We start from the raw sequence: 18,042 nt of genomic DNA on the forward strand, positions 1-18,042 counted from the left end.
ATTGGTAGAGTTTGCGCCTGCGCTCTGAACCTGCGTTTTTCCCCAGCTTCAACTATGTTGCTTTGGTTGGAATTCAGCAGCTGCTGCAAAGAGAGCCCAGGCGCAGGCAAAGTGTGCCGTCAGAGCGACTCACGCCGTCAACTCAAACCGACAATCTGAGCTTAAAATCGGATAACCTGTAATAATTTTTCTGTGTTCGTCGTTTGATGCTGAACACGCTTTGTCCCATGGGTTTTTGGATGATCCCCCACAGCCAGGTCCACGTCTTGAGATGATCTATTTTTGTGATGGCGAAGGGTCTTTTTCCACGGGCCTGGGTGAAGAAGTCTTTCTACTTTCAGGTAAGATTGCTACCCAGGATCTGTTGTGTGAAGCGGATTGCAGTTTTTAAAAAAATGAGGTGATGCTGTGGGATTGTTTGAGCTCGCCGTGGTGCCACATCACACTGACAGCTGGCAGTAAACGGGTACCTCCTCTTGCTGCTCGGTGTGGACATCAAAATACCTGATGAATGCAAAATGCAAAATACCTGATGAATGCGGGCCTGCTCTAGAAACAATAGGATTGTTGCCCTGGCACTGCTTTGTTTTTGACTGTAAAGATGCCAGGGCTTCCACTCAGTCTTTTCCTTGCCTTCAGCAGTGCCAGGGCAGCAGTAATTCCTTTGGGCTGGGTAATAAGGGTTGAACCTTCTGATTTGAGGAGCAGCTGCCAGCAACTTCTCTCAATACCGTAAGGAGCTTATGCAAGAGGGCTGCATTTGCTCTTAAAAAGGGTAGAATGCTGTTGCATTACAACATGCACAACCGTCAGTTTAATGCAGTCTACTGAAAGCTGAAACATGTTGAGCTCAAAGTGTGAAACATGTTGGCAAGCTCAGCTCATTTCATCTGGCTATAACCAGTAACCAATTACAGTAAACAAGTGTCTCCTGTAGGCCCGTGGTTTAATTCAGTGAGATCAGTTGCTACTAAGCAACATGTCATCCTGTACCTGGCGTTGTTTTTTTGAGGCCTGAGAGGACATCGATCCTAGAAGAAAAAAAGGATTTTGCATGTGTTTTCACTGTATATTGTGCATGCAGTGTGCACATTTTGCACAACAATTAGGCAAATGTGTTCTATTTGTGGTCTACTCAAATCAGTTTCTCCCCATGTCCATGTATCTCAAACAAAAGGTCAGTGAAAAATGCAAACGGGCTCACAAATTTTAAGAAAAAGCAAGAAGAACTTCTAGGAAACTTTCTACCCGCAGGCGATACGGTCTCTCAATCACACCACCACACAGTACTGACCCACACATACAGTTCTTACACACACACTGGACTTTCTGGACTTTGGTTTTGCACAACACTGGTCACTATATTCTTCATTTCCGGTTAATACTTGTACAGCTGCTGTTATTGTGTATATATTTATTTATATTTAGATTTCTTCATACATTCTTATATAGTTCTATATTGTGTATTGTGTATTTTGTTGTACAGTTATTTTATTTTCAACTTTAATTTATATATTTATCTTTATCTTATTCTTCCCAGTTAAATTTACCCTTCATTCTAATTTGTGTTGTACAGTTATTTCATTTTTAACCTTAATTTATATTTTATTCCTTCCTAGTTAAATTTACCCTTTTTAATTTTTCATATTTATTTCCTATCTTATTCATAGCCTTTTCCTTTTTTGTTTTCTTTAGGTCACGAGCAGTTGTCCAAGCATTTCACTACATATCGTACTGTGTATGACTGTGTACGTGACAAATAAAATTTACATTTGAATTTGTATGCTCATAAAGCCACCACGGCAAAATGTGTTCCTTATTATCTTCCAGGTAGCAAGCTTACAGGGCAAGTTTCAGCAAAGCCATCACAGTTTACTGCAGAGCCGACATATATATGTCTCCTGGACCGAACTGTGCTGTCAGAAATCAAATAGCTCAGATGTCAAAGCCTGCTACATTTAAAAACCAGTTTAGTAAGACTTCACTGAGCACGTAAAGACACGTTTTCAATCAGGGAGTATTAGCCACCTTCAGTGCGTCACGCGGGATTAGAGGCAAAAACTGACAAGGAGAGCCAGCTCTGTCCTGAGACGCTCTGTGGATTTCAGGTGGGATGAAATGACAGTGGCCATCACCGCAAACCCCTCTACATGATATGGGCCTTTTGTCTGGGTAACTGAGACCATCTGTTGACAGACAGTGACACTAAAGCTTGCACTATGGATTTTGTGCTTTGTCACTTAGCTCAGTCGTGCACAGGTCATTCAGCTCTCAGCACTTAGTCATTTTATTTGACTTATCTTGTTTTGTTTATTTTATTGATTTATACCTTGAGGCTGCTATACAACTGCAAAACATGTGGAGTCTCTGTCCCTGTCTTTGTGATTAGTAATATAGTAATAAACATCTTTTTGACTCATTTTAACCCTCATACGTGGCATCAGTTAGGTTTATGCATTGTTTTCCTAGTTAAGACATTTAGTACATATCAGGTGTCATTGCAAAGGATACACTGTAAGGGACCAAAGGGTTTGATGAAGGATTAAGCTCTGTCCTGCTCAGCTTTCACACACCCCACAGACAGTTCACAGGCACGCATGACTCAAAGTCACTTGCTTGTCATGACCATGGAGGGCTGGGCTGTATCCAACCTTTAATTTCCATGTGTGCACTTAGGAAATGTTAATTCCCTTTGCAAAGAGCCTCTACACATGCCAAGGCATTCAGATGTGATAGCAATGTTCACTCTTTATCCTTATCTCTATCTCTTTCGTGGAGGCCAACTGTCTATTTAGTCATCTCTTCAGGGCACACGGTGTTTAAAAGCAAAGCAGTCGTGCAGAGGAGACATCTGTCCTGCTCTGTTAAAAAGCAGCTGCTAAAGCTCAAATAAACTCCTGCTGTTGTCAGTAACAGATTGATGAAATGCACCAATTAGAGAGACAGGTAATTTGTTATTTTCCCGTACCCTAACCTCCTTGCAAAAATATTTCGCGAGATGCCTCAAATCTCAAAAGAATACAAATTAAGAGTAATTTGACCCTCTTTCTGTGTGTCAGTGCGGATCAGACGCTTTAATGTCTCCCACAGAGTGTATAAACCCATAACAGAGAGTTCTTCTGCTCTGTTTACATACTACAGTAATCATAGCACATGAAAGATAAAAAGGCTTTTGACTTGGTGCCTGCCACACTGCCAGGGTATTTTGCTGGAATTTGGAAACAGTGCTAAAGCTGAATGAGAGGCACGCCAAGCTGCCAAAACCCACACGACATAACCAGTTCCTGCCATGCAATCAAAGAGAGAAGCAAAATTACTTTATCCTCCCAAGTGCAGTTACAGTCCTCGGAGGGAAAACTAACTGCAGTTTTGTTTGGGTAAAAGTCGAGGAGTGTGGCCGACGAAGGCAGTCTGACCTAAATTCTTTTCACTGCTCCACTCTGCCCTCCAACAGTCCTCTTTGCTTTATCTTTTTGCTTGCTTTTATTTAATTATTCTCTTAGTCTGTGTGCTGCCGAGAGGATCATTTCATTAACTGACTTCAGCGCAACAGTTTTCACAATTCTACTTCGAGACTCTTTGATAAGGCCGCAGACTTTTCTGCCATAGAAGAGATGGTGAAATGTGTAGCTGTGTTGTGTGGATTGCCATGATAGTTGGCTTAGCAACCTTTGGCCACAGTGACCAAAGAACAAATTAACGAATTATTGACACAAAAACTTCATGTTACCCCTCCCAGGGACTTTTGCGATCCTCTGACTTCAGCACCACAAAATCAGTATTTAGTATGTTGGAGTATGTTTGCATACTAAACTAGGGTTTCAAACAAGGTCAAAGTTATAGCTGCAAATCATTGCCATGTTATCGTTTTTATTGTTGCCTGCTAAAGTTACACTTTAACTCAAAGCACCACTCTTTATAAGTGTAGCCTCGCAGAGATGCAAATATAACACTGCTATAGGTTGGTAATGAAGCAAATAGTTACTTTCTGTATGTACAGCTGGACTGTATGACTAACTTGGCATTTAACTTGATCTTTCTTCCTGTTTTCAACAACTGCAGCTGTTTTTGTTTCTGATTTGGTTAATTTCAGTTCAGTTTTTTATTCCATTAGAGGTGAAAATCACCAGATACCACATGATACAATATCATCACCATGCTTCACACAATACAATATTATTATTATATTTATCTAGTTTTGCAAACTGTGCCCTCAAAGTTGAACTTTGTCAGTGTCTGTTTTATCACAATAAGATTGGCAAGAATACCAATACTCACTAAAACCAGCCATAATTATTGTGAGATAGTCTATGATTGAACGGGACCAAGTTGGCAATTAAGTGCAATCTATTACTAATAATACATCAATTAACTGTGATAAATCCTTTAAAATCACGTATCTGTTGAAGTCTGCATAGACTCAAATTCATTTTTAAAAGAAATTCACATTACATTTGCATTCAGCAGCCTTCCTGTTCTATAGAAATATAACCGGCTCACAAGCAGCCAGCTGACTCAAGTCCTCTCGAATTGTGTTTACTGACAAAGACTCATTCAGACTGATGGCAGCATGTTGCCAATCTGTCTGCATTTATAAATCAGACAGCAATATTTTGCAGTCAGTCCAAGTCAGGCTGCAGCTGTTTGCAGAAAAGTTGCTTCCTATCTGGCAATCTGTGCAATCGCTCTGCGATTAAAAGTGGTTGTGAATGTGCAACACCCACGAGCTCTGAGCAACCATATCATCACCACAAGTTCCAATCGGTCACAGAATAAGAAAAAAATTTTTTATGGATCTAAGGAAGGTGTTATATTTTTAGTCCTTGAGCCATTAGCTAGCTCTGAATTAGGAGGTAGCTCTGTGTAGCTAAGTGTGTCCAATGTTGTACTTTCACTTGAGCTGATTTAATGTAAGTTTGTTTGGCTAATCTCAGGATGGTCGTGCATGAGATTAGCCTTCTTCTTTGGAGTACTCCCTGAGTATTTTAATTTATTTAGTAAAATATTGATATCTGGTGTCCATGGTATAATACTGGCATGGACAACACTACTGTTTTTTTGTAGTGTAGTTTTCTTCAGAAGTTTCACTCTGCCTGATTTTTATCACGATGGCAAATAACTGCATTAACTTTCACCGTGTCACAGAAATAACAGGACGTCTGCTCAAAGGGGCATTGTAAGACATGTGATGTGTGCATCCTGTGACTCAAGCAGTAAGCTGTTACCAGCCACAACTAAAATGGTATGTCGCGCTGAAAGAATGGGACTCCCAACTCTAAAAAACATTTTCTGGCTTAATGAGCTATTGTTGCACCTAGCAATAAACCACACAACCAGTACCTTGTTACTGGACAAGGTACTGGTTGGTACTGGTGAGAGTCCCCAACTCTCACTATAATAACCTTTTATGTGATCAAAGCTGTGTGATTAGATCAAATCCATGGTTGTCTAACACGTTAATCCAGGTAATCCCAATACAAAGAAATGCAGGTTCATAACAAAATGAACTGCCGGGACCTTGGTACTGTAGAGTTTCCAGATCTGGATCCATCAACGCAGTTTTGTTTCAACTCTCCACTCACAGGCTCGGATCTCCTTTGTGCGGGTGAACTACCTGTTCCTGACATGGCTGACTGTGCTGGTGGGGAGCTGGGTGTTCTATGTGCAATACTCCGCCTACACAGAGCTGTGCAGAGGACACGAGTGCAAGAATGCCATTGTGAGTGACTGCAGTAGTTTAGAAGAGACCGTGGTTTGAAAATTGCAAGAACTTGTCTCAGAAATCTTTGTGGCTATTAAGAAAATGTCACCCGTGTTAGAATAATAATTGTGTTCTTCTTTTTTGTTAAAGTGTGATAAATACAGGAGGGGGATCATCGATGGGTCTGCTTGCAGTAGTCTGTGTGACAAGGAAACACTGTACATGGGCAGGTGTCTGTCAACACTGCCAAACAACCAGGTAGGCGACCACTGTACTTTCCATTTACAGTAGATTACTGTGTGTAAAATCTCACTGGTAGATGTCAATACATGACTTCTGTTTTCTTAACACACCCAGTTGAAATGAACAAACCTAGCTGGTTGCTGTAGGACAAACAGGTTTTAGTCAGCCAAGACAAACAAATACGTCAAATTTAGACTCTACTCCATAACTGCTGCCATGGGCCGACATGTTTCTTCCACTGTTTCTGTATATAAACATTTTTCTAAACACTGTTAGAAAACCAACACATAATAATGAATTATTAATAAAAAATTAATTTAAAAAATGTGCAGTATTTTTATGTTTTTACCCTCAATGTCACCTCAAAAACTCAGGACGTTCATTTGTAATGAGTGTAGGCTGTTTACCACAGCAAGCAGTCAATAGGCTAGCGGCCCACCTGTATTTACTTTGGAGGAGGCTATAAAACGTTGTGACAAGAGTCCAATACAGTCGATACAGTGGAGTTCACTTTTGACCGATGACAGTGATACTGAGTCAACTTGTTGAAGATATCCTGGACTTTTTGTCAGTAAGCACAGATTTTATTGCCACTGTTAGCCTCTGTCAGCTTCTATTAGCCTCTGTTAGCTCACCTAGTAACTATTTTCTTGCAGGGTATTTTTTACATTTTTTTTCTGTTGTGGAACATTTCTCTACAGCCATTTTTTATACATAGAAACATTTAAAGAATTTGCAATTGTAGCTATTTTTTAGATTTATTAGCTCTGTAGAATCTTCTTGATGCATGCTCAATCATCCAGGTATGTAGATCTCCAAAAGTTGATTCTGTTCATCTGGACGTAGCGTTTTCAGTGGGAGAAACATTTCATCACTCATCCAAGTGACTTCTTCAGTCTCAGCTGACTGCAGGTTTCCCCAATCTTATAAACAGTACATTTGCATAATGACTGAAACCAGCCCAGTGAAGGAACAATGGGCTGGGAGGTCAGTTCCTTCATCATAATTATGCAAATTTTCATGACCATTGATCAACAACCACTGATCAATGGCCATGAGTTCCATTCACAGAGAGTTGGGGAATGGCTGCAATCACAGCACTATAATATGGCGAAGGATGTAACCTTACCCTTATGTGAAAAGGGAAAGACCATCTCTGAATCAAGGAGGGGACCTAAGGGTACATCTTTCGCCATCTTACAATGATAAGATTGGGGAAACCTGCAGTCAGCTGAGACTGAAGAAGTCACTTGGATGAGTGATGAAACGTTTCTCCCACTGAGAACGCTACGTCCAGATGAACAGAATCAACTTTTGAGACCTCTGTAGAATATTAAAGAATTTCTTTTTTCTGAGAGTTACATGAAAAGTTTATTCTTATATGAGTTCTCATTAGCAAAGGATAAAGATGAGTGATCGGTCAATTATCCCATTCTGCTTTTCATTAGGTATACACAGGAAGCTGGGGAGACCACGATGGGATCATCCACTGTAAGCTGGGGGAGGTTGTGCACTATGAGCTGGGTGAGGAACCAGAGCCACGGAGGGAAACCCCAGTGTTTGACAAGCCTACGAGAGGCACCTCAGTGGAGAAGTTTAAAGAGATGGTCTTTAATCACCTCAAGGTAAAAGAGGTCAAGTCATAAAAGTTGCGATGAAACTAAATCTGTGATTTAGCCTGAAACAGCTTCTCTCATTCTCTATCCACCAGTCCAAGCTTGGAGAACACGCGAACCTTGCTAGCCTCGTCAGCCAAATCCTCTCTGTCGCCGATGGCAACAGGGATGGACGGGTGTCACTGCCAGAAGCCCGCTCTACATGGGCCCTCCTGCAAATGGATGAGGTATCATAAGTTCATAATAATATAATTAACAGTGGAGAACAGTTTTCTGAGGCTTGATGTTAAGGCACTTTCGTGCTCTGTTCTCTGAGGTGCTGCTGGGTCTGCTGCTCCAGGACAGAGGACACACTCCTCGTCTCATCGGCTACTGCGGGGATCTCTACATGACGGAGCGTGTTCCCTATGGACCCCTGTACGGTTTATCTCTGCCTTGGCCTCTTGTTTCTTGGGTTCCTAGTGGTTTGCAGCGCTCCATGGACCAGTGGTTCACCCCCTCCTGGCCTCGCAAAGCTAAGATCTCCATGGGCCTGCTGGAGCTCGTGGAGGACATCTTTCACGGCACCTACGGGAGCTTTCTGATCTGCGACCTCACTGCGGCACACTTTGGTTACACTGACCGCCATGAGCTCCGTCTGACTAACACCCAAGCAGTGGTTTCTGAGGAGGAGTTCAGGCGCACCATGCGAGCACTGAAGTGCGAAACAGATGCCGACTGCATTTACGGGGCAGACTGCCACACATCCTGCGATTTGTCAGAGAGGCGATGCAGGGAGGAGCCATTCAGGCCAAACTTGGCGAAGTCTTGCGAAGCGCTGAAGGACTACCTCCTGCGGGGGGCGCCATCAGAGATGAGAGAGGAGCTCGAGAGGCAGCTGTATGCCTGCATGGCTCTCAAAGGTAATGCTGGACAGATGAACATGGAGCACTCACTTATCCTCAACAACCTGAAAGCCCTGCTGTGGAAACAGATCTCACACACCAAGGACTCGTGACAAGGAGGGGAAGTCACTCTGAAGGAGGAAATGGGTATAAAATAGGCTGTGATGTAAGAGTAGCAAACTTATTAAAGTCATTTTTAACTAACACTTAGGAACGGTCACACATATGGATGAAGCTGGAGGCCGGAAAAACTTATTTTAAATGATTAAATGACTGCATGTTACCGTCAGTCACGCTCATAGAAACACACATTGTGTATTGTATTGTTCACTACAGTGGAATGTCATGATAGCACTGCTGGAAAAGAAAATACTTGTAGTTTTTACTGAAAGTCTCAAAAGCCGAGAGACTGAATTGCTGTTTTTGCCACAAAAAATCATGCTGATGAGTGCGCACTACGCTGGTAAAATAATGATTGTAAAATCAATGAACATCAATACCACAATTTCATATTAAAACCTAGAACTTGAGGGAGTTTAGGATAAGGGTGGACTTTTAACAAAGGACTTAAACCGACCTAAAAACCCAAACTGTGCTGTAGTGTCTAAACAAGAGTTTTCACATATTACTACTCATTCGGTGGACGATCAGCACTTCTAGAAACATAACTAAATCTACACAGAAGCAAAAATAAATCATAGTTCTTATGTGTGTTATCACGAAAGAATGTGTCACCAAGTGCAACAGTGCATGCGTTTCATACAATTGTCAAAAAGTCGGGACTATACACCGGATGTCCTTCCTGACGCAATCCTACAGGGATTTGTGTCGATCTTTCACTCGTTAGCCAAATGTGCAAAGCATTATACTGTGGAGCTACTAATTGCAGTAGAGGAGACCAGCGCAGATGCTGTAATTTTATATACCAGATGTTTTAAATGGGTGACAGGTCTTGAATCCGTGCAGGTTAGTTCTATGTAGCCAGCTGTTTAGATGCACATAGAATGGAGTTTGGCGTCATCTGAGATAAGCAAGGCCTTTGTAGGGAAAACCTGGGAATAATGTTCAGCATTAATGGTGCCTTCACAGATGTGCAGGTTACCCATGCCATTTGGATTTATACCCACATACTATCATGCTGATTTTACTTTTTTAATAGTATACTGATAATAAGTAGTACTGTACGATTCAGTACTACCTCAGCAAGCTGTTGAACAGAGATTTCTCTAGATTCCCTCCAACCTTTATTGTTTGTCTTAAAGAAGCTACTTTTGGATTTTCCCTTATTCACCGGGGCTCACCACAGTGGGGCAGCACAATTGATTCAACAGGTTGTTTTTTTTAAATGCAGGTTGTTGATTTTGGTCCTCCAAACACAATCTAAAGGTTTAGCGATACATTCCAAGTCTTGTCTTAGTGCTGGATTTTTAAAAAATGTCACTCATCTGCATGATAGACTGAGACAGTATCCTGTATGGCCGATGTGAAGGTATCCACAGAAGTCTGGCTTATCTTATCAATGTGCATCTCCCACTTGTGAAGTCACTGCTGCATCACTGACCCACCCAAAAAACTAATGTATTTAATTTGTGAATGTTTGCCGTTTGTATTTTCCATTGAAAAGAGCATTTGTGGTAACGTACGGCATTATTTATGGATTTTCACATCACAGTGCCATAGAGTTCATGCTGGTCCTTTTTATGAATGTTTACAGTTTGTGCAAAATATAAAATCTTGTGCTCACGTGTCATGCTGTGCAAAAGGTTTTCCATGACTTGTCACATGTTACTGAAATGAACTTACTACAGCTGGATGTGTTAAGCCACTACAACGCAGATCAGACTGCTGCTGAGTTTGGAAACTTTAAAAAAAAAAAAAAAAAAAGTTTACTTAGAAATGAAGAAAAACAAAACAAAACAGCATGATTTTGCACAATTAAAATGCATACCACTGCACTGTTTCCTTTTGAATATTTCAGTCCTGTCAGTTAACAGACACCATTGTGGTTCAAACATAACAGATGAGTAATTACGAGTCTAACTTGAGGGAAAGGAGCAACTCATAATACTCGTGACACAGGACAGAGACGGCGTGAGTTTCAAATAAATTTATTTGTCTGCAATGTGAGCTGCATTTTCTCTGCAGAGGCCCTAACCGTCCCCTTCTTCTTGCTCTTGCGCTCGTAAGAAGCTGGCCTTTTTCTGGGCGACGCGGTCCTTCCTCTGTGCCAGAGATAACTTGGCGCGATTCCACCTGCCCGGAAAGAGACGACGACAAAAAACAACTCCATTAACATTCACCACACGAGAGAAAAAGTAACTACTTTGGCCTCGATTTGGCATGAAATAAGAGCAGTTATTGTTCCACGATGGTGACTGTCAACTCACCTCTTCTTCTTGACGTCTTTTTTGGGTTTCTTTTGGTGTATGGGGTTCGCTCTGATGGCGGCGTGTGCTTTTTTGTACATTTCTTCGACCTGAAAACAAAACAGGAATTTAATTAATGACAAAGCTGTTCATTGTGTACCTAATAGATTGTCGTTTCTCTTGAAAAAAATAACAGGAAACATCAGACGACATTGTCACCGGAAAGAGGGGAGGGGGTATTGAATTGATATACTAATTCAATACAGTCTACATGTAGAGAAGCCCATACTGGATCTTTGTGAGATCATCACTGCTATGAGTTCAAGTTTCCTGTTTGCATTTGATGCATTCAAATTAGATATTTGACATGCAAGCAATATTTAAATTATGTTGATGTAAACATCACCAAATGATCAAATTGCAGAGGAAATGTTCATCTACATGATACATAACAGGTCAGACTTTTCTTTATTTTTATATAGTGCCAAAAATAATTGCGGTCAAGCTTTTTCTGCATCACTGAGTTGAACACCACTTCGAGTACTGGAAACAGGAAACCAAATCTTAAATGCATCTGAGAGTGTCACCTCAACATTACATGATTTAAGCAGACACGAAACTAGCTAACAGAATCTGTTCAGGCCGTGTTCGTAAAAATCACGCAGCAAGTGTTATGTTACCATGTCTGGAGTGACTCCGTTCTTGATGAAGCGCGAGAACTGTTTCTTGTAGGCGTCCTCGTCCTCCTCCATCAGGTAGGACATGTAGTCGGCCACGTTCATGCCCATGATGTGTTTCCGATGCACCTCTGCGTTGAACTCTTTACTCTCTGTGTCGTAGCCGGGGAAACGTTTCAGACTAAAAAACAGAAAGTGTGAAGAAACTGAGTTGGGCTATTAAAAGACGCCTCTGAAGAATCAAGTTTAAAAAACTAAACAAAAACCAGACAAAACAAAAACACAAGGTTCAAGGTAGTTCTGTTCTTTGTTGTGGAACAACGTGTTACAGCTGCTTTTTGTAATCAACCTCTGTGAAGTTGAACTGTCGCCATCAGGGGGCAGCGTTTTACCAGTGAGTGCTGAGATGGTTGCTGCTGCTCCAACTTTGCCTTCTCACAGGCAGCGACCGCAAGGCCTGATGTAGACTTTTGCCAGTGATCTTTTAGCCATTTCCCACTATTACCTACTGGGCTTGACTCAGTTCTGCTCTTTTCCCATTACAAAACCACCTCAAGTTTGATTTTGACTTTGCCTAGTAACCAGAAATCCCTTTTCTCCCTACATGGGAACTTTCCATGCCATGCATCTCCCCCGACGTGTAGTTACATTTCTCAGGTGGTGCATGTCGTGTTACGCCCCAATTAAGGTTATAAATGGTCACTGGCTATGGTGCAAGTTACAAAGTAGATGTGACGCAGAAGTATAAATCGTGTGTATTGTGTGTTGGGTCGTCAGAGCAGCACGTCCAAAAGTCTGTGACCTCATTTGTATGCGACACAACAACAACAACAGAGGATGTTGTGGTGATGGTACGTACACCTGATGCTCGGTATATGGCATTTTGTCAGTCTTAGGGACTACAGTGGGGGGTTTTTGTGCAGCCATTTTCCTCATTGCCGGGTTTCAACAATAGTGGCTTTGATTTTCGTGAGGGAGTAACTCTCATGACTCATGGTATGACACTACTGACTAGCCAATCAGTGGCATGCAATCTGTTTGCGTCACACGCCTCAGATCACTTGAAACCACGCCCAAGCAGGTACTAAAAAGTACCCAGAACCTGGAACTACCACCTAATGGCAAATCCTAAAAACGGTCCCATCCTGCTTCTCTCAGCCCCGTCTTGAAAAGGACAGTAAACATCAGCTAATGCAAATGAAGGACCAACTACATTTTGCTCAGCGTGCTTTTTATCATCATCGAGAAGCAGAGATGCACCAGCAAACTAAACGGACAAACTTTAGCTGGACGGAGACCAGCGAATAACCACGTAAACTCTAACTGGAAATATGCGATTGTAAAAATGTCTCAAAGAAAAACATGCACACATTCCTGTTTCTGCGCATGTTTACTGCAGGAGTGAAGCTGCAAAAAAAGTCCACCCGAGTGCAACTCTGACATCATACTGACCTGTGAGGAATGGCAAGTCCACCGTCCACCGCCCCCTTTAATGCTCCAAACACCTTGTTCCCTGTAGTGGTTCTGGCCAGACCTGCGTCCAGATAACACGTGAAGGCGCCTGGTTGTCCATCCACGCTCTCTACGTTGAACTCATCTCCCGTCACCTCCACCTGGCCCTCGTACACCTGGTCCATGCCGAACTTTTGCAGTAGCTAGGGAGGAGGAGGATGAAGGCGTATGAGAGGATGTGCAAAAACATAAATCTGCTCCAATGTATGGCAACATATGTGTGTGTGTTTGTGCGCACGCTTACCCTGCGAGCCAGCAGCAGCCCGGTGCAGTAAGCAGCAGCATAGTTTGTAAGGCCCACTGTGATACCATACTTGGCCAGCTCATGAGAGTAAGCAGCACAAACGATATGGTCTCCCTCAATCTTCGCGTAGGCAATCTGGACAACGCAGACATAGCAAGATAAGACAGCTGCTTAAAAACACGTGACCTCTCAAGTTTGAGTCTTTCTGTCACTGACCTGGCAGCAGATGTCCCTGTTGGAGAACCTGACAATCATCCGGTACTTGGGGGTGTTGTACTTGTTCTTGTCCTGCACAACCAAGCGTTTGCGGGCAAAATAGTCGGTTTTCCCCTCTGTCAAATAATAAGTAACAGCATGTGGTTTAATGGCGTATGCTCCATAGAAAGGGGATCTGAGCCTATGTGCAATTCATGTTGACTTTTACCTCTCCTCCTCCTGAATTTGACTTCGTAGCGCTTGAAGTAGGCCTTGTTCTTCACCACTTTGACGAAACCCTGAGAAGAGACGAAGAAGCAACATGTCAGCAGAAGCAGAAAATACCATAAGTATCAAGCCTCCAGTTGTCCCTATGGGCACAAAAGCTGTTTAACCGCTCGGAGTAAGTCTCCACGAGGAGGTCAGCTGAGGTTTCAGCAGCCATGAATCGCCACGCTGGAGCCGAGCGGCTCACCCGGCCGGAACAGCCCGACAAGCCGCAAATATCCAGCTCCATCTATCCCTCAAACCGCTTTAGACACTCATCTAACTACAAACACACCTCCACAAACTCAAACCGTCTCCACCCGGTGTATATGAGCTTTATCCACTCACCATTTTGGGGTATTTTTTCTTCTTCTTTCCCCTCCTGCACTAACTAGCGGACTCCGGGACACGGAAGTCTGATGTCGCTATCTTTGGGGGGGGGTTTTCCACGGAGCGTCGCGGGTTGGCAGCGCCCCCTGCTGCACCGGAGACAAACAGCACAGGCCAACAGAGGGCAGCAGCTACACGGAGAGCACAGGTCTGTGGAGGGCCACAAATACATCACATAGATCATTAAATAACTGTTGTGTCATTAATGAATTAAAATGGCAAATATATTATTTTTTATTAAATGTTTTAATTATATAAATTAATATTCAATTAATCATTTTTGTAATTAATAATCCACTTAGAATAAGGAGGGTGAGTACCTTGGTCATTCCAGAGGGATCAGAGGGAGTAGAAGTGCTTTTCCCCCCACATTAAAACGAGTCAGTTAAGTTGAGTCAGGCATCTGACCAGGATGCCTCCTGCATGCCTCTAAGTGAGGCAGTCCGGACATGTCCTGCTGTGGGCAGACTTAGGACTTGTCTGGCTTGGGAAGGTCTCAGCATCCTCCCTGGATGAGCTGGAAGGAGGTGGCTGGGGTGAGAGAAGTCTAGCCTTCTTTGTTGAGGTGCTGTCCCCACAAACTGATCCCAGATAGGTGGTAGAAAATGGATGGATAATAATAATAACTTCATTTTGATTGCATTTTTAAAAAGCATAGTTAAAGTGCTTCCCAATTTGAATAAAAGCGGCACATTTAAGTTAAATATACCTGAGAAAAATCTTTCATTAGATCTATAAGAGATTATTACATTTTAAACCAACGCCGTAGAAAGCAGGATGACATTTGCAGTGTGTCAGGATTTTAAATTTACACAGAGAAAAGAAGAAAATAGGAAAAGCTTTGAGGTGACATGCGCAGGGCCACAGCAGCCCTGCGCATGTGCTGTCCACATACACTCTGTGACGCCAAGCGTCTGATGTGATAGCACATTTTTGGTGACACATCCTCCACGATGGTGAAATCAAGACACGCAATACAATGTTGATGCATCGAGCTGGAAACGAGTCTGCCGGGAGGGTGGACTCTCAGTCCCCAGAGAGGTCACAATGTCTGAAAGCTGAATCAGAATCTAAGGTAGATGAGCTGGCAGCCCAGTGTGCACATGCAGTTTGTGTGGCCTCATTTAACCTCTCTGACATTAGTGTTCAGGCCTCACAGTCTGCTTTTTAGGCTCCTCTGACTTCAGTTTTCACTGCTGTGGGCGTTGAGTCCTTCACTTGTAGTATATTGTAAGAGAAATCTTTCACTTTTCCTTGGCAGTCGTGGAGCTATTGTCCGGAAATAAGCACTTCTGTACCTGGAAGGTCTGTGGGCTGTTACTGGAACTTGTAAATTTTCCTTGTAAAAATGACAAGTAAAGAGATGCCAGAATAATGTTGCTTCTCTGCTTTTTTCTTTTCTTGTATTATCACCGCTCCAGATGCTGGTTTGACCCTCACTGCCCTAACTTTACATTTCCTTTCCCAAAACAAGCACAATACATTCAAAAGCTCCTCCTGACTATATGGACCCACTAGTGGGATTTTCTTCACCTCAACAGCTGTTTCCAGGGTCAGCATTGAACTCTCAGACTCAGTGAAGGCAAACATGGCTGATAAATGCTCAAAGAGCTCAGAAAAATGGAAATTTGAACATTTTTATCTATCACAACGAGGGCAACGTTCCGTCCAGCGGAAAACTCTAAATGGAATTTGTGACCAAAATGGTTTTTCTCTTTTTTATTTGCGTATTTCCTTCTTTGTTTCCGGTGAATAAAAAGCTCTTCCTTTCTTTATGAGAAGGAATGTGGCTAATGAAGTCAACTTAACATTATGTTGTAAAACAAATGTCAAATAAAAGTGATCAAGAGCTTAAAGAATGCTACAATGCTGAGAAAATCCCACTTGCTGTGAGGCAAGTTAGGTAATACCCTCAATATTTATAATAGTGTCATTATTGACGTGTAAATGCAAAACAGCAGCTATTATTTCATATTCACTCCAAGATCTCTATTTATAATTCAGTCACATTGTAAAAGTGAGGTGGAGTATCAGTGACGCCATATGATGAGTGAGCAGACAGTCATCAGCTGTTACTGAGGGGGACGTGAGCAGCCAGAGCAGCAAAAGATTCCATCCCACCATGTGAAACCACCTATTTCCAAAGAGCAAAGCAGTGCCCCGCCTATGGTGTTACTCTGCTGTGATTAATCTGATGTCATCCGCAGAGTTCATGGACGTGGAACGCATTCGGACACGGCAAGTAACGCAGATAAGAGTCAGAATATCAGGAGCAACGCAGAGAAAATCAGCACCTGACACCAGTTGCAAAACTCAGTGCGCATCAAAGCAAAGCGAAGCAGCCTCCCTTCTTTGCGTGTGTGGAAAGAAATTGATTTTAGGCTGGAGCAGGAAAGTTATCAACGTCAGCTGAGACCGTTTGATTAATCAGAGCATTTTTCCTACACGCTTTAAAATATTAACTTTATGGTTCCTTCTTCTTGTGGCCACAGTATGAGTATGTTTTAAATACTTAAATTATTTTACTTATTTATTTATTTGGTTTGTTGTGAGTTCATTTCCCATGAAGGTATGTTCAAAACGGTCTTTTTTGTTTGTTTTTTACATCAATTATTATTATTATTATTATTATTATTATTCATCCATTCTCTTCCTGTTATCCTTATCAGGGTCAGCAATTAACCTAACCCCACTAACTGCATGTCTTTGGACATGAGAAACCACACAGAAATCCCAGATGGTGCAGTCGAAATCATGACCTTCTTGCTGTGAGGCAACAATGCAAACTATGACTCCACTGTGCTTTTTATTATTATTATTATTATTATTTGACATTAAGGACCTCTTCAGAGGGTGTGCTGGGTGCAGAAGGCAGCATTGATGGGGAGACAGAGAAGGGTTTGCCTTTGCATCCAGGACCTTTGCTCTGAGATAGCAGAGCAAAGGATGCGCTTTTACGTCATTCGTGTACCTGATGGCTGCAGGTGCAGTAAAACTAGAAAAGCTTCTTCTTCGTCTTCTTGCTCCTCCCCCTGTCAAGGGTCGCCACAGCAGATCGTCTGTCTCCATCTCACCCTATCTCTAGCATTTTCCTCTGTCACACCAACCCTCTCCATGTCTCCTTTATTACATCCATGTATTTTTTCTATGGTCTCCACCTGCCTGGCAGCTCCATATTCAACAGCTTTTGTCCAGTGCATCCAGTATCCCTTCTCTGCGCATTTTTTTTTTGCCTGATAAACTGTCAAACCCCAATGATTTTGAGTTTACTACAAAGCGCACACACATGCACATTTGAGAAGTTGCATTAAGTGAATTTTTGCTTTAAAATGGCTTAAACATGCCTTTTATATGAGCTCCAGGGTCATTAATTGGCTTCCAGGTATTATAGGAGCCCAACAAAATTTCTGCCATCCCATCCTCCAACAAGGGCAGGAAGACAATCCTGCTCTTGCACATCTATGAATTTCAGTTCATCGTTGATGCAATAGGAGTTGATCTCTTGTGTTTGGTTTATTGTTTCAGTATCTTGGCAGAGCACCTTGTAAATTTGTGCAGAAGAGTACTCTGTAAACAAAGCTTTTTTTTTCAATCTCAAAGATACATCAGGGCTGGTGTGAGCAGCAAAGCAATCAGAGATAACTTTCACAGACTGCACAGTTTGTCAAAACGGGCGTATGCTCTAAGGCTTTCACACCTCTACAACTCACTGAGTCATGATGAACAATTAGATATTCACAAACACTCATGAAGACAAACAATCACATAGAAAAATGCCTTCATAGGGTCGCATGCTTCACCTTCCTGTGGCAGTGACTGATCAGACTTTTTCAGAGCACTTGTTTCTTGGTGTCGCGCTGCTCAGCTGACCTCTCTCTACAGTCGTCATGTTTATCCATCAAAATGTAGCAATTCTCAGTGTGCACAGATGCCCGTGGACTTGCAAA

General features: G+C 42.3%; 2 protein-coding genes across 2 annotated transcripts; one reads left to right on the plus strand and one right to left on the minus strand.

Moving 5' to 3' along the window:
* The first annotated feature begins 19 nt into the window (after positions 1 to 19).
* Positions 20 to 10,397, plus strand: dipk1aa (divergent protein kinase domain 1Aa). The gene is made up of 6 exons (XM_012924468.3): positions 20 to 341; positions 5,585 to 5,719; positions 5,852 to 5,959; positions 7,393 to 7,569; positions 7,656 to 7,787; positions 7,877 to 10,397. The coding sequence occupies exons 1-6, from the start codon at positions 288 to 290 to the stop codon at positions 8,555 to 8,557; spliced, it is 1,287 nt and encodes a 428-aa protein (XP_012779922.1). The 5' UTR covers positions 20 to 287; the 3' UTR covers positions 8,558 to 10,397.
* Positions 10,398 to 10,536: 139 nt separating this feature from the next.
* Positions 10,537 to 14,210, minus strand: rpl5a (ribosomal protein L5a). Its single transcript, XM_004570556.4, has 8 exons — positions 14,054 to 14,210; positions 13,668 to 13,737; positions 13,460 to 13,575; positions 13,244 to 13,378; positions 12,940 to 13,142; positions 11,491 to 11,668; positions 10,832 to 10,920; positions 10,537 to 10,697 (listed from the first exon to the last, which is right to left on the minus strand). The coding sequence occupies exons 1-8, from the start codon at positions 14,054 to 14,056 to the stop codon at positions 10,595 to 10,597; spliced, it is 897 nt and encodes a 298-aa protein (XP_004570613.1). The 5' UTR covers positions 14,057 to 14,210; the 3' UTR covers positions 10,537 to 10,594.
* Positions 14,211 to 18,042: the final 3,832 nt, after the last annotated feature.

The sequence above is a fragment of the Maylandia zebra genome, linkage group LG18, assembly GCF_041146795.1.
Source record: "Maylandia zebra isolate NMK-2024a linkage group LG18, Mzebra_GT3a, whole genome shotgun sequence".
In the NCBI taxonomy this organism is placed as follows: Eukaryota; Metazoa; Chordata; class Actinopteri; order Cichliformes; family Cichlidae; genus Maylandia; species Maylandia zebra.

What these genes read in the sequence shown, in the direction of transcription:
- dipk1aa (XM_012924468.3), top strand. Translation starts at nt 288, where the DNA reads ATGGCGAAGGGTCTTTTTCCACGGGCCTGGGTGAAGAAGTCTTTCTAC. An exon ending in ACGAGTGCAAGAATGCCATT is followed by an intron (nt 5,720 to 5,851) that starts GTGAGTGACTGC and finishes TTTTTGTTAAAG; the next exon opens with TGTGATAAATACAGGAGGGG. An exon ending in CCCTCCTGCAAATGGATGAG is followed by an intron (nt 7,788 to 7,876) that starts GTATCATAAGTT and finishes CTGTTCTCTGAG; the next exon opens with GTGCTGCTGGGTCTGCTGCT.
- rpl5a (XM_004570556.4), bottom strand. An exon ending in GGCTGCTGCTGGCTCGCAGG is followed by an intron (nt 13,143 to 13,243) that starts GTAAGCGTGCGC and finishes CCTCCTCCCTAG; the next exon opens with CTACTGCAAAAGTTCGGCAT. An exon ending in AAAGACGTCAAGAAGAAGAG is followed by an intron (nt 10,698 to 10,831) that starts GTGAGTTGACAG and finishes CTTTCCGGGCAG; the next exon opens with GTGGAATCGCGCCAAGTTAT.